The sequence below is a fragment of the Leopardus geoffroyi genome, chromosome D4 (genome assembly GCF_018350155.1).
Source record: "Leopardus geoffroyi isolate Oge1 chromosome D4, O.geoffroyi_Oge1_pat1.0, whole genome shotgun sequence".
NCBI lineage: Eukaryota > Metazoa > Chordata > Mammalia > Carnivora > Felidae > Leopardus > Leopardus geoffroyi.
The window spans coordinates 45,870,386-45,883,904 of record NC_059342.1 but is presented as its reverse complement, the minus strand read 5'-3'; the positions used below and the strand labels follow the sequence as shown (position 1 = coordinate 45,883,904).

At 48.4% G+C, this 13,519-nt stretch overlaps 1 protein-coding gene across 1 annotated transcript; it reads left to right on the top strand.

Moving 5' to 3' along the window:
- Positions 1 to 3,706: 3,706 nt before the first annotated feature.
- On the top strand, positions 3,707 to 4,575 carry LOC123593140 (interferon omega-1-like). Its single transcript, XM_045468676.1, has one exon. The coding sequence runs from the start codon at positions 3,844 to 3,846 to the stop codon at positions 4,432 to 4,434; it is 591 nt and encodes a 196-aa protein (XP_045324632.1). The 5' UTR covers positions 3,707 to 3,843; the 3' UTR covers positions 4,435 to 4,575.
- Positions 4,576 to 13,519: the final 8,944 nt, after the last annotated feature.

Here is a 13,519-nt window from a genome sequence, read left to right as displayed (position 1 = left end):
TTTATTTTTTTCAACGTTTATTCATTTTTGGGACAGAGAGAGACAGAGCATGAACGGGGGAGGGGCAGAGAGAGAGGGAGACACAGAATCGGAAACAGGTTCCAGGCTCTGAGCCATCAGCCCAGAGCCCGACGCGGGGCTCGAACTCACGGACCGCGAGATCGTGACCTGGCTGAAGTCGGACGCTCAACCGACTGCGCCACCCAGGCGCCCCTGGTTTTCTTTTTCAGGACAAACATCAGGAACATATTAAACATAGCTATGATAGTTGTTTCTGTCACAGGTATATAGAAAGGTATAAAAGCCATTATTCCATGTCTCCCCAAAGGTGATTATGTTACATGTGTCCCTCGCTCAGATCATAAATTTATTATGATCTTTTCCTTCACATCTGAATGATAGTTTTGCTGGCTAGAGTATTCTTCGTTGGAAGTTTTTGTCTTTCAACAGTTTGAATATACTGTGCGACCCCCTTCTAGCCTGTAAACTTTCTGCTGAAAAATACTTAAAATTTAACAATCTTTTTTTCACCACTATAACATGGTAGCAAAAATTAACCTTTCAAATGGAATGAAATCATCTGTACATAGGCACACATCTTCCGTTTCCCTGACCTCGCGTCCTTCTCCCCAGAAACAATCCTGGATCTGCACACATACCCCACGAAGCATGATCTCGGTTCTGCCCCGCATCCCGAGGAAACGCGCCCTTTTGTAAACCGCTCTGGCTGAAACACTGCTCGACAAAGGAGAGGATCCACGCGGGGGCCGACCGGGAACATGAAAGGCTCGATGCGAAGTGCAGCACAGCTTCCCCTGGACGGTTAGGCCGGACAAGGGAGGGTCTGTTCACTGGACTGGAGTCCCCACGGTTCCCGAGCCTCCAGCCGTCTCGGTGGGGGGGTGGGGCGGGCTGATACTGCTGACGGTGGGCGGCGCCAATTGGAAGGTTATGGTGAGTTCATGCGCCCCCTTCTGGCCGTGGGGGCGCACCTAGGGGGCCTTGAGTGAGGGGTGTCTCCGTGGCCCAGGGGAAGCATGAATTTCTGACTCCCTGGTTTCTCTGCCGATGGCAGTCCTTTTGCTCTGCTCCATTTCTCACACGTTACCTGTTAGGATGTATCATCTTATATTTTTCCTATCATTTCCCCTGTTCGCCTAAATTGGTAGCATATGTATTTGTTCTTTTGATCCGTAAGAGTCAGTAGTTCAGTCTTTTCTACGCAGGAGTCACTGAAATGTTTGTAATCAGTCACTCTCTGGTGCAGGGGCTGTGACTCATATGGGCTTGTGTCTCACGCATCTACCAAACTTATGGTGAGAATTAACTAAGCAATCTCTATGAGCCACATCTGGGGTGCATTAAATATGGTTATTTTATAATTATTAATAGAATTATTACTTTTGTTGGGCGTATGTTAGGCTCTGAGAAATGATTGCCAATTGATCATTTAATTTTGATTATGCAAAACAAGACACCTTTTTATTTGGTCAGTGCATGAACATATTTGCAGGCGGAAGACAATTTAAGGAACAGAGAGAACATGTGATCAGGGAGGTATGAGACAATAAAGGAACATCTATGTGTAGGCCTTCCAGAAAGTAAGTGATGGTTCAACGCATGCAGTTTGCACAGGTGTCTAATGTCGTGGATAAGGGGGTGGCGTTCAGAATGTGAGACAGCAGGTTTTTAAAACGGGATTTACCATTGACTTATTACATTGTTTTATTTATCTAACTCTTAGCAGGCACTTCTTGGAAATAATAATATCAACAACTATGTTGAAAGGATTAAATGAATCCCTTACAAGAGGTAACGTAATTTGCAGATTCGGTTGTCATCAGCAGCACCATCCTTCTGGATAAGACTGAAAGAAAGAAATCTGTGGAATTTGACAGGTCCTTGGCGATCGTGATCAGAGAGCAGCACTGTAACATTTAATGAGTCAACAATTAGGATTAATGTGCCAAAAGAAAAAGAAGTCAGCATCAAAGAATGTGTGCTTTGTTCCAAATAAATGTGGAAATTAAAAACTATTCTAGTAAAACTTTGCCATCACCACAATATTTGAGGATCTTGTTATGCCCTGAATGTTTGTACCCAAATTCATGTTGAAACCCTACCCCTCGGTGTAATGGTGTTAGGAAGTGGAGTCTTTGGAAGATGATTGGGACGGGATGAAGCTGCAGGGAGGAGCCCTCATGAAAGGGATTAATGCCTTTATAGAGTCACAAGAGAGATTGCTTCCCCTGACTGCTCTCCACCGGGTGAGGATACAAAGAGAAATGGCCATCTGTAGCCCAGAAAAGGGTTCCCACTGCAAGTCAACCACACCGGCCCCCTGACGTTAGACTTCCAGCCTCCAGAATCATGTCAAACAAATTGCTGTTGTTTACAAGACGCAGTCCATGGTGCTTTCTTATTAGCACCAGAATGAAGGCACGTGGCATCATTCATTTAGCCCTTCTGATACACTAGTTGAGATCGTGCCTAAATATTTCAAGTTCAAATCATATAGGACAGAGAGGAAATGTCATGTGTACTTATTTTCAACCTCTTTCTTTTTCTTTAATTTTTTTAAAAAATGTTTATTTTTGAGAGAGAGAGAGAGAGATACAGAGAGCAAGCTGGGGAGTGCAGACAGAGAGGGAGACACAGCATCTGAAGCAGGCTCTAGGCTCTGAGCTGTCTGCACAGAGCCCGACGCAGGGCTCGAACTCATGAACCACAAGTTCATGACCTGAGCTGAAGTTGGATGTTTAACTGACTGAGCCACCCAGGGCCCCTCAACCCCTTTCTTTCTTTCTTTCTTTCTTTCTTTCTTTCTTTCTTTCTTTCTTTTTCTTTCTTTCTTTCTTTTTCTTCTTCTTCTTCTTCTTCTTTTCTTCTTCTTCTCCTTCTTCTTTTAAAGACCTGATATCTGTGCTCACAGGAAGAAAAACAATGCTGAATCCAAGAAAGAAGAGAATGATGGCCCGTCTAAAAGGCGTGAGTAATAATGAGGAAGGAAACACCAAGGAGTAGGATGAAGCTACAAGAAATAAGATGCTGGTGTTTGGTTCCTCCCAGGGAATTATCCCAAATACATTTAAAAAATAATTTTCATTCTTCAGGTTTTGAAAAAAAATGTTGGAGGCCATGCCAATTGTTCCCTAACCATGACCTGGAGTAAATATTTCCATCAACCATTCTTTTCATCACTATCCAGTAAGAAAGAGGGCGGTGAAATTAGCCACTTGCTTGATTTCATGTACCAGTGAATTTCAGTATCTCCAGTGTTGAAATATTTTCCTTAATTCCTGAGTTTTCCTGTCATTTTTTAAAATGAATACTTACTTGATTCTAGGGAAAAAATTATTTTTATTTATTTTCCTGTTATCCTTGAATAGACCAGAAAGAGGATATTATTTCTTTTAAATTTAGATTTTTAACACCCTCAGCACTGACGAACATGCTTGCGTGAAACTGATCTGCTTGAAAAATGGAAGTTTGGTCCATCTGCATTCGCATGTCCCTACTCACATTTCCACCTTCCCTCACTTGATGAGAGAGCATCCCTCTCTCCATTGGGATCCATTGAGATGGACATATCAGAAGTTTATTGGGAAATAAAGCTTCCATTGCCAACGTAGTATTTTAGATTGATGATATCTTTTACACAATAAGGAGAATGCATAAATGAAAACAAAAGAGGGAAGTAAAAGTGCACAGGATGTTCAGAAAATGAAATTGTCCGCGTTGCCTATTTAAGAGCCATGCTTCGAGGCCGTCCTCAGAGAACCTCGGCCCCGAGGTCCCCCAGCCGCCCAGCTCAGCCCGGCCAGCAGCCCCCTCGGCTTCCCCATGGCTCTCCTGCGCCCTCTGCTGACCGCCCTGGCGCTGCTCACCTGCCGCCCTGGAGGCTCTCTGGGCTGTGCCCTGCCTGGGAGCCAGGCGCAGGTTAGCAGGGACAACTTGGTGCTCCTGGGCCAGATGCGGAGACTGTCCCCTTTCTCGTGCCTGCGGGCCAGAAAAGACTTCCGCTTCCCCCGGGAGATGCTGGAGGGCGGCCAGCTCCGGGAGGCCCAGGCCGCCGCCGCCGTCCTGCGGGAGCTGCTCCAGCAGACCTTCAACCTGTTGCACACGGAGCGCTCCTCGGCGGCCTGGAGCCCCGCGCCGCTGCACGGACTCCGCTCTGGCCTCCACCGGCAGCTGGAAGCCCTGGACGCCTGCTTGGTGCAGGCCACGGGCGAGGGAGAGCGCGCCCCGGGGATGCACGGCCCTGCCCTGGCCATCAAGAGGTACTTCCAGGACATCCGCGTCTACCTGGAGGACGAGGGATACAGTGACTGCGCCTGGGAAATTGTCAGGCTGGAAATCATGAGAGCCTTGTCCTCCTCGGCGACCTTGCAAGACAGCTTGGCCATCAAGGATGGAGACCTGGGGTCACCTTGAAGTGATTCTCACCGCCTGACGTGCCACATCACCCCTGCACTATGTCTGCTCACTTCAAGAGACTCTCACTGCAGCCTTCATTACAGAATTTATTGACTTTAATTCCACAAATATGTTGTGAGTAGTATTAAGCAAGAATATTTAAAAAAAAAATCCGGCTTCAGGATCATCAGTCCTTAAGAGATGATTGCCCTGATGTTATTCATTTATTGTTTATTATTTATTTATTTATTCATTCATTCATTCTTTTGACTAATTTATATTTATATTTCCCTATAAAGGTTTTTTGCCTTTACGTTGTGTTAAAATGTTTAAAACGTATTCACCTTTTCATTTTATTAAATATGCATTTTGTCTTAATAAATTCTTATCAAAGACAACTTGTTGAGTCTCTTTATTCTTAAAACCTAAGTCCAGGGTGCCCGGGTGATTCAGTCAGTCGGGTGCCCAACTTTCACTTGGGTCGTGATCTCACAGTTCATGAGTTTGAGCCCAGAGTCGGGTTACTGATAAAGGCCCTACTCACTTTTCCACCTTCCCCCGCTTGATGAGAGAGCATCCCTCTCCCTCATCCCAAGCCTCACCATGGTGCCCTTCCCCTGGGTGCAAAACCTCTGTGACCCCAAACAGAGGGACAGTTCCAGAAGGCTTAGCTTTGGACAGATTTCCTTGGCGCACAGCAGAGAAGGCTCTAGTAAGATGCTTATACTTTATCAGTGACCTCTCCTCTCTCCTGACAGTATTTCCCTTTCCACATAAAAAAAGTGAGCATCAGATGTGCCTCATTTTCGTCTTCTTCATCCCAGCCCTACAACCACCTGTAGGTATTATCTCGCTTCTGTCATTCTGTTCATACCCAGACTATTTGAAGTTCTCTGCGGTGTCTGTTCCCACTTCGCGGTCAGGTCGTCCTGCCCTCACTGTAACGTGGCTTCAGCCTCCCTGTTCTCCTGAAACTGCTCGGCCCAGGTTTACACTAAACCACATCTTACTGAGGTCAGAGATTGCTGTCAGCCAGCCCTGGCTGCCATTTCCAAACATCTGAGCCCTTTGGCCACGCCTCCACTTTCAAGTCTGACCTCCATGTGGCTTCTGTGCCTCTACTGTCTTCTGCTTTTCTGCTCCTGCTCCGCTCTTTCCTTTGTTGACTATTTTCTCTCATCTTGGGGCAATCTGGGTGTTCCTCAAAATTCCATGCTGGGGGCCACACTCCTTCCTCTCTGCACATACAGACTCAACCTCCCAAATAGTTCCGAGTGTCATCTCTGAGATATGACTTCCAGGTGTGTGTCTTTGCCCAGAATCGTATCACCAGCATTAGTCATCATCTCCAAACTCTTATTTCTATCTGCTCCTACAATATCTCCACTGATCATGTTCAGAATTGACCATCATGCATTTATTTGGCGAACTCCTACAGATCCTTGGATGCCAGCTTGGCAGATGCTGCTTGTAGAGTTTGTGACCCTTTCATGCTCCTTTGTGCTCCAGCGTCCTGTCCGTTCCCTGTCCTGGCCACAGAATGACATTACTTGAAAGCTCAATGACCCAGAACCACCAGACTGGAAGCTCTGTGACAGCAGGCGGTGTGTCCACTATTTCATTGTATCGGGTACCCACTGCAGCGCCCACGGATAGAAGATGTATTCACTACTTAGTTGTTGAAAGTGAAATTCCAAGATTCTGTAATATCTTTCACTTTGGTGTCTAGTTCATGCAATTGCTGAAATGGAATCAACAATCATTAGACATGATTTCTCCAAGAAACTTTTAAGTCCAGTGGACCAGCTCCAGCTGCTATAATCTGTCAGAGTGTCTGCTGCATCTCCTTCATCATTGTAGAAAGGATTCCTACGTAATTACTTACTCCCTATGATTAGCCTTCTCTGCCACAGTGTTTCACTAAAGAAAATAATATTTTTTTCAATATATGAAATTTATTGTCAAATTGGTTTCCATACAACACCCAGTGCTCATCCCAAAAGGTGCCCTGCTCAATACCCATCCCCCACCCACCTCTCCCTCCCACCCCCCATCAGCCCTCAGTTTGTTCTCAGTTTTTAAGAGTCTCTTATGCTTTGGCTCTGTCCCTCTCTAACCTCTTTTTTTTTTCCTTCCCCTCTCCCATGGGTTTCTGTTAAGTTTCTCAGGATCCACATAAGAGTGAAACTATATGGTATCTGTCTTTCTCTGTATGGCTTATTTCACTTAGCATCACACTCTCCAGTTCCATCCACGTTGCTACAAAGGGCCATATTTCATTAAAGAAAATAATATTTTTGTTTCATTTCCCAACACATTCACCAACACAAGTGAATTACTGAGATACTTCAAAATATTTCTTTATGAGTCCATGAAATGAGTCAAACTGTTTATGTTCCCTTTGGATTTAAAGACACCTTAAGCATTTAAGCACACTTGGATCTCATTTTGAGTAAGACATAACGTTGCAGCTAGATTTCATATCCCTGAAGCAAATGAACACAGAAGACAAAACCGGTCATACAATAATATGACAAGTACATTTTGTAAATACAACACTTGCTGTGGATAAATGCATAAATTATAATTCTTAAACATGTAAAAATGTAGTGTCTATCCATTCCAAAGTAGAGTCCCCGTGTTATTGAAAACATGAAACTGTCAAAAATGACTGAACACAGTTTACAGCTGAAGGAAGAAAACACATCTTTGAATTGGGTGACTATTCACAAGTGGAAGCCACTTAGGCGTTGATGAGACTCAATTGTGGATGGTTGGCAAGACCCCGTTTCCTGCGAAGCCAGGGATCCTGAGACCATGCTGTCACTCCTGGGATTCTGCCCCTATTCACCGCTTGAGTACCTGTAAGCCATGTTCTTCCCCCAAGGGAGTGGACTGCTAAAAGGTCGGATTTTGCTTATACTACTTTGTGATAGCATCCTTAAGCCAGCTCCCTCACACCGGCCAGGCCCAGGGCAATAGCTCTCCCAGTAAAGCCTCCTCCCCTCCTCCCTTCCAAAAGGTGGTCCCTTTTCTATATGCAGTCTTGCAGTTTTTGTCATTCAGACCTCCGGTTGATTTCTTTGGTGTTCAGAATGATGTAATAACTATCTAGCTGTGTTTGAGGGACTAGACAAGCTAAGGGTCACCCTCTGCCATCTTAACTCCCAAGCTCAGCTGTGGAAGGTTGAACTGAGTCTCCTCTCCAACTTCCCGGGATTTCTGATGAGCTTATTAATACAGAGAAAGCACTTCTTGATTTCCACTTCTGAATTTCCAGTCTGACAACGTCCCGGGCAGGGCAGCTATGTACTTTCTTGCCAGAGGAGACTGATTCTTTGCAACTAGCTCCCCACAGGCAGGCTGGCGTCCTCGTTGCTCGGGAGGGTGTTTTCCTTCCCCATCTCCTGCACCGACCTGGTCACCGGGTCATCCACCTTCTCATGGAGTCCAGTGAGCACTTTCAGCGGTTCGTGCTGGATCGTCGTGAAGTTGGATCGTCATCTCCTGAAGACAGAGGTGGCCTGCGCTCTTTGGAACTGGCTGCCACGCACCTGCTTCTGGGGAAACCTGAAAATGTTCTCGGTCCGTCAGGCACGACAGCAAGGACGGTCCTCCCCACATACTGCAGAACTGTGACGGTCTCCAGCGTGGGCAGGCCACGGTTCTGGGCCAGGTTGCCGCGGAGGGTGCTGACAGAGCTGGAGAGCATCGTCTCCAGTGTCATCATGAAGAGGCTGGCAGGCCCCAGGCGGGCGTGATGATGCACAAGTCCACCCGGGGGAGACTTTACCCAGCTGCTCTGAACACCTTCTTACACGTGAGGTTCTTCATTAGGCCGGGACTGCCGCCTCGGTTCTTATCCCGATCTTCTTTCCACTTTTTGTCGGGGCTTCAGACAACGTCATGACCTCAACACTTCCTTTGTATTGTGACGCTGCAGATCAAACACACTCATGGACATCATAGAAGTCTCAGTCCAATAGGATACGTTCACCTAAATGAGACCCCAGGTTGAAGTAAAAACCCGACTCTCCGTCCATGTCTCTTTTTCAATTCTAGAAAGAACGCTCAGTGGTGTGATCCAGGTACCATGCTTCCACTTCTCCCAATGCACTCGAAGACAACTTGCCCCAACCCTCTGCATTTCCCTTGTAAGGGGCTCTCCATTAAGTTTGAATTCTCCCCTATCTCTTTACCTGTAAAGAGCAGTGCAGCTCTGGGCACGACGTACTAAGAGCTGAGGAAGAGGACGGACTGGAGGGCGGCAGAAAGCCCCACTTTTGAAGACACCTGTGGCTCCGGAAGATAAATGACACCGGATTTTCATCTCCTCCTCAAAAAGAAGTGGAGACAACATTAGTAGTGGTCACAAGGAAAGTGTAAAGACTAAATGAGATAAAGTTTGCAAATTTTAGGCTGATCACAGATGGGAGTCCACCTGACCGCAGTAAATGGTCGCTGCCTGCAGGGCTAGTAGGACATCCAATGCTGGGTAGAGTCCACACTCAGCCAAACCAGCTCAAGCTTTCAGTGCAGCTCCCTTAACACCCTCAGGGGTGTGCATGGGGCCCCTCCCCCCACCCAGGACACTCCTGGAGAGGGCAGTGTCTGAGGACTGTGAAGGAGCAGAGCCCAAGTTTCCCCTCTGGGGTCAGTACCTGGAACATAAAGGAAAGAGATCTCACAGCGCAAAGAAGGTCTTTGCGGGGAACCAGCCTCTTGAAAGTTGTCTGACAGAAATGGCTGCTCTGTGAATAGTATAAAGCGGTCAGAGCTCCTTCCCTCAGGCTCACTCACCTTCAGACCACTTCTGGTGATAGTTTGAAGGCACAGTGGAGAAGACAAAATTTGTAGAAACGAGGAAACCAGTTTGAAAAATTATGAAGGAGAGGGTGATGAGAAATGGGACATTCCTAGATGTTCAGCCATTGAAATTCACAGCCCTAATTCAAAAGCTATTTCTTGGGTCAGTATTTGGGTAAAGTAGGTGAGTACTTCCTTCAAGTACTAAATTTAAAGAGGCACCAAATCTAAGTAATCAAGATAAATACCTTAATGCAATACTTTAAAATGTAAGCTAACGCAGAACATCCATGAGGTACAAAATATCAACATGTTAAATACAGAGGAGAACTGACCTTGCACGTGCAAGTTCCTGAGTCTTCAAAGGAGCCACAGTGCATATGAAATTTTGGCAAATTCCATTCAGTGTATGAATTTCTTGCCAAAGAAAATAAAAAGATGTCACCTGCTAAATGTGCTGAATGCTTGTGCACAACACCACCCTTCCTCTTTAACCATAGAGTCAAGTTGGAATACTGGGAGAGATGTTTCATTAACCAGGAGTTAAATAAAAATGACATGAAGTTTGTCAGGGAGACACAAGAAATTGTCAAACGTACAGTTCTACCAACTGAAAAGAAGAAGTAATCTCCACTATATTGAGTTTGTTTCCCTCAATGGTGGAAGAGTAAAGTTATATTCAATTGTGTGCATTCAATCCCACTGCAAAAAGTTAACGAAAATAGCGGTTGAATATCTTAATATGAGAATGTTTAATATCTTATGTCTAATATTTTAATGTAATATTTACTATCAAACACATCATGGTGACCAAGTTGACCACAGTGCTGTGCGAGATTCTCAATTACTCCTTTGCAAAGTGCAATCTGTTCACGCCTGCGCATGGCTTCCAGGTGGCCAATGTTGCTAGAAGTCAGCAGAACGCTACTGGGCGCCACAATTCCTCACAAAGAGCATCCAGATGCTGGCGGCACGCGACTGGCTCCCAGGACTATATCAGCGCTTTGGTCCAGGAGCTTCCCATCGCCCCATCGCCCCATCGCCCCATAGTCCCATCGTCCCACAGTCCCATCGTCCCTTGATTCCGACGCTGCCCAATGTTGCTAGAAGTCAGCAGAACGCTACTGGGCGCCCGACTTCTGACAGAGAGCATCCAGATGCTGGCGGCGCGCGACTGGCTCCCACGACTATATCCGTGCTTTGGTCCAGGCGCCTCCCATCGCCCCATCGCCCCATCGTCCCATTGCCCCATCGCCCATCGTCCCATCATTCCATCGCTCCGTTGCCCCATCGTCCCATCGTCCCAAAGCCCCACCGCCCATCGTCCCATCGCCCCATCATCCCATCGCCCCACCGCCCAACCGTCCCACCGTCCCACCGTCCCATCGTCCCATCGCCCCATCGCCCCATCGTCCCACAGTCCCGTCGACCCTTGATTCCGACGCTGGCCACTGTTGCTAGATGTCAGCAGAACGCTACTGGGCGCCCGACTTCCTCACAGAAAGATTCCAGATGCTGGCGGCGCGCGACTGGCTCCCACGACTGTATCCGTGCTTTGGTCCAGGCGCGTCCCATCGCCCCATCGCCCCATCGTCCCACTGCCCCATCACCCCATCGCCCCACCGTCCCATCGCCCACCGTCCCACCGCCCCATCGCCCCATCGTCCCACCGCCCCACCGCCCCATCGTCCCACCGCCCCATCGTCCCATCGCCCCACCGTCCCACCGCCCCATCGCCCATTGTCCCATCGTCCCATCGCCCCACCGTCCCATCGCCCATCGTCTCATCGTCCCACTGCCCCATCACCCCATCGCCCCACCGTCCCACCGTCCCATCGTCCCATCGCCCACCGTCCCACCGCCCCATTGTCCATTGTCCCATCGTCGCATCGCCCCATCATCCCATCGCCCCATCGCCCCATCGTCCCATCGTCCCACCGCTCCATCGCTCCATCGCCCCATCGTCCCATCGTCCCATCGTCCCATCTTCCCATCGCCCCATCGTCCCATCGTCCCATCGTCCCACCGCTCCATCGCTCCATCGTCCCATCGTCCCATCGCCCCATCGCTCCATCGCTCCATCGTCCCATCGTCCCACAGTCCCACAGTCCCGTCGTCCCTTGATTCCCTGATCACCCCGTCGTCCCATCGCGCTAACGTCCCACTGTCCGCTCATCCCGTCTCTCCATTGCCCCCTCCTCCCACCCTCCCATCTTCCTGCCTTCGGGCCCTGTCCTCCGTACCCTCTTACCCCCCAATCCTGTTCCAGCCGGTCTCGGCCGCGGCCTCAGGCTCACACGCTACCCTAGGCTGACAGGGCGATTCAACGCGCTCACGTGGGTTCGGAGCCTCCAGTTCGTTTAGGAAACGATTGTTGGAAAAAATGGCCCGGCTGCACTCTCGGCGCAAAAGGAGAGTTCGGGACACAGGGAGCCCAGAAAACTCAAGGTCCACGCCTCCCTCCCCGTGGAGGATGTTCCTGGCGGAGGAAGCACAGAGGAGGTGCCCGCCAGGCGCTAAGGGCGGGGAGAAGCAGGGCTTTGCGGGGACTATAAAAGCAGCACACAGTTGGCGCCGAGAGCGCCTCAGCCCTCGCTTTGCCCTGGCGCTCTTGGAAGGGCTCAGCCTGGAGTCCCCCGAAGCTGCCCAGAAGCTGCCCCGACGCTCCGCTTTCTGTTTCAAAGTCACAGCTTCTTTGCCCTAAAGCCACTTCCGAAAAGGACGGCCGCGCGCCACCTGCCGGCCGCCTGGAGAACCACCGAAATCGTCAAGGGCCCAGATCTGTGGTTGGCCTTGCTCTGCAGCATCCCTGCCTGCTCCCTTGCTGGAGACCTGCCTTGGCTCCAGAGCCCAAGAAACAGGGACATCCTCCTACTTTTGAGACAGTCGAAAAGGAGCCCCTCTCACACATGCCTGAATGACAGAACCTGCTGTTTCAGACTTCCTTGGGAAAGAGGCTATATCGCCCAAGGGCAGAAGGCGCAAACCACCTGTTTCCACCATCAGATGCTCCAGCAGATCTCAGCCTCTTCAGCACAGACAACAGCCGCGCTGCTAGGGGCGACGCCCACCTCCTTACCCTCCTGTCTAGCCTGGATCGCAGCCTGGAACACCTGGAGCCCCCGGAAGAAGACAATCCAGCCCGTGTTTGGGAATCGTGGCCTAGAAGTATTTCTAAAGCATCCATCTGTATATGAAGGAAAAGACACACAGTCTCTCTACCTGGGTAGCAGGTGAGAAATATCTGAAACCAAAACCGTGAACTTAAAAAAAAATTAAGTTTGTTTATTTTGAGAGAGACAGAGACAGCGGGAGCAGGGGAGGGGCAGAGAGAATAGGAGAGAGAGAGAATCTCAGGTAAGCTCTGCCCTGCCCACACAGAGCCAGAGGGGGACTTGGAAGTCAAGTCTGATACCATGACCTGAGCTGAGACCAAGAGTGGGAGGCTTCATCCACTGAGCCACCTAGGGTCTCCAAAATCATGAACTTAAAAAAAAAAGTATAGAAGACATGTTTAGGAGAACATGATCTATTTCCATAAGTAAATGATCTTGTGATGAGATTTTTAAATCTGTTCAAGGTTTGGGGCGTATTTGCGATTTCCAAAATGTAAAGTCCAAATTTTAAGTGGAGAGGTGTTTGGGGATAGTATTTTCTGAAAGACATTTGTCAGTAAGTGAATGCCAGCTGTTGTACCAGATCTATAGAAAACTAGAAGAGAACCGTGCAGGAGTTCCTGCTCAGATGTCTCTTCTGGTTGGCTCATCTTCAAACAGTGACTCAAGGACACGAGGCCCTTCCATTCTGTGACTTGACCATATTCAGCACAGGACTCCAAATGGGTGTGGGATGCTTGAGTCTATTCCAGTTAGTTGTAAAGGGAAACGATATGGACGATCACATGGGAGGTTTTCAAGGTCAAGGCTAGACCCCACAAGACAGTATCACTTCCACCACCATTTGTCTGGTCCGAATGTATTCTCATGGGCTGCCTAAGTGTCAATATCAAGTGCGTCCACTGGGAAACAGACTCTACTCTGGTGACTGTGGAAGAGAGGAGTTCAGTGAAAACGAGCAGTTTTCACTGTTACATTATTTGTACTGATGCTTTTCTTTCTCTCTTTATTTTAACATTTACTTATTTTTGAGACAGAGAGAGACAGAGCATGAATGGGGGAGGGTGAGAGACAAGGAGACACAGAATCTAAAACAGGCTCCAGGCTCTGAGCTGTCAGCACAGAGCCTGATGCGGGGCTCGAACTCATGGACTGCGAGATCATGCCCTGAGCTGAAGTCA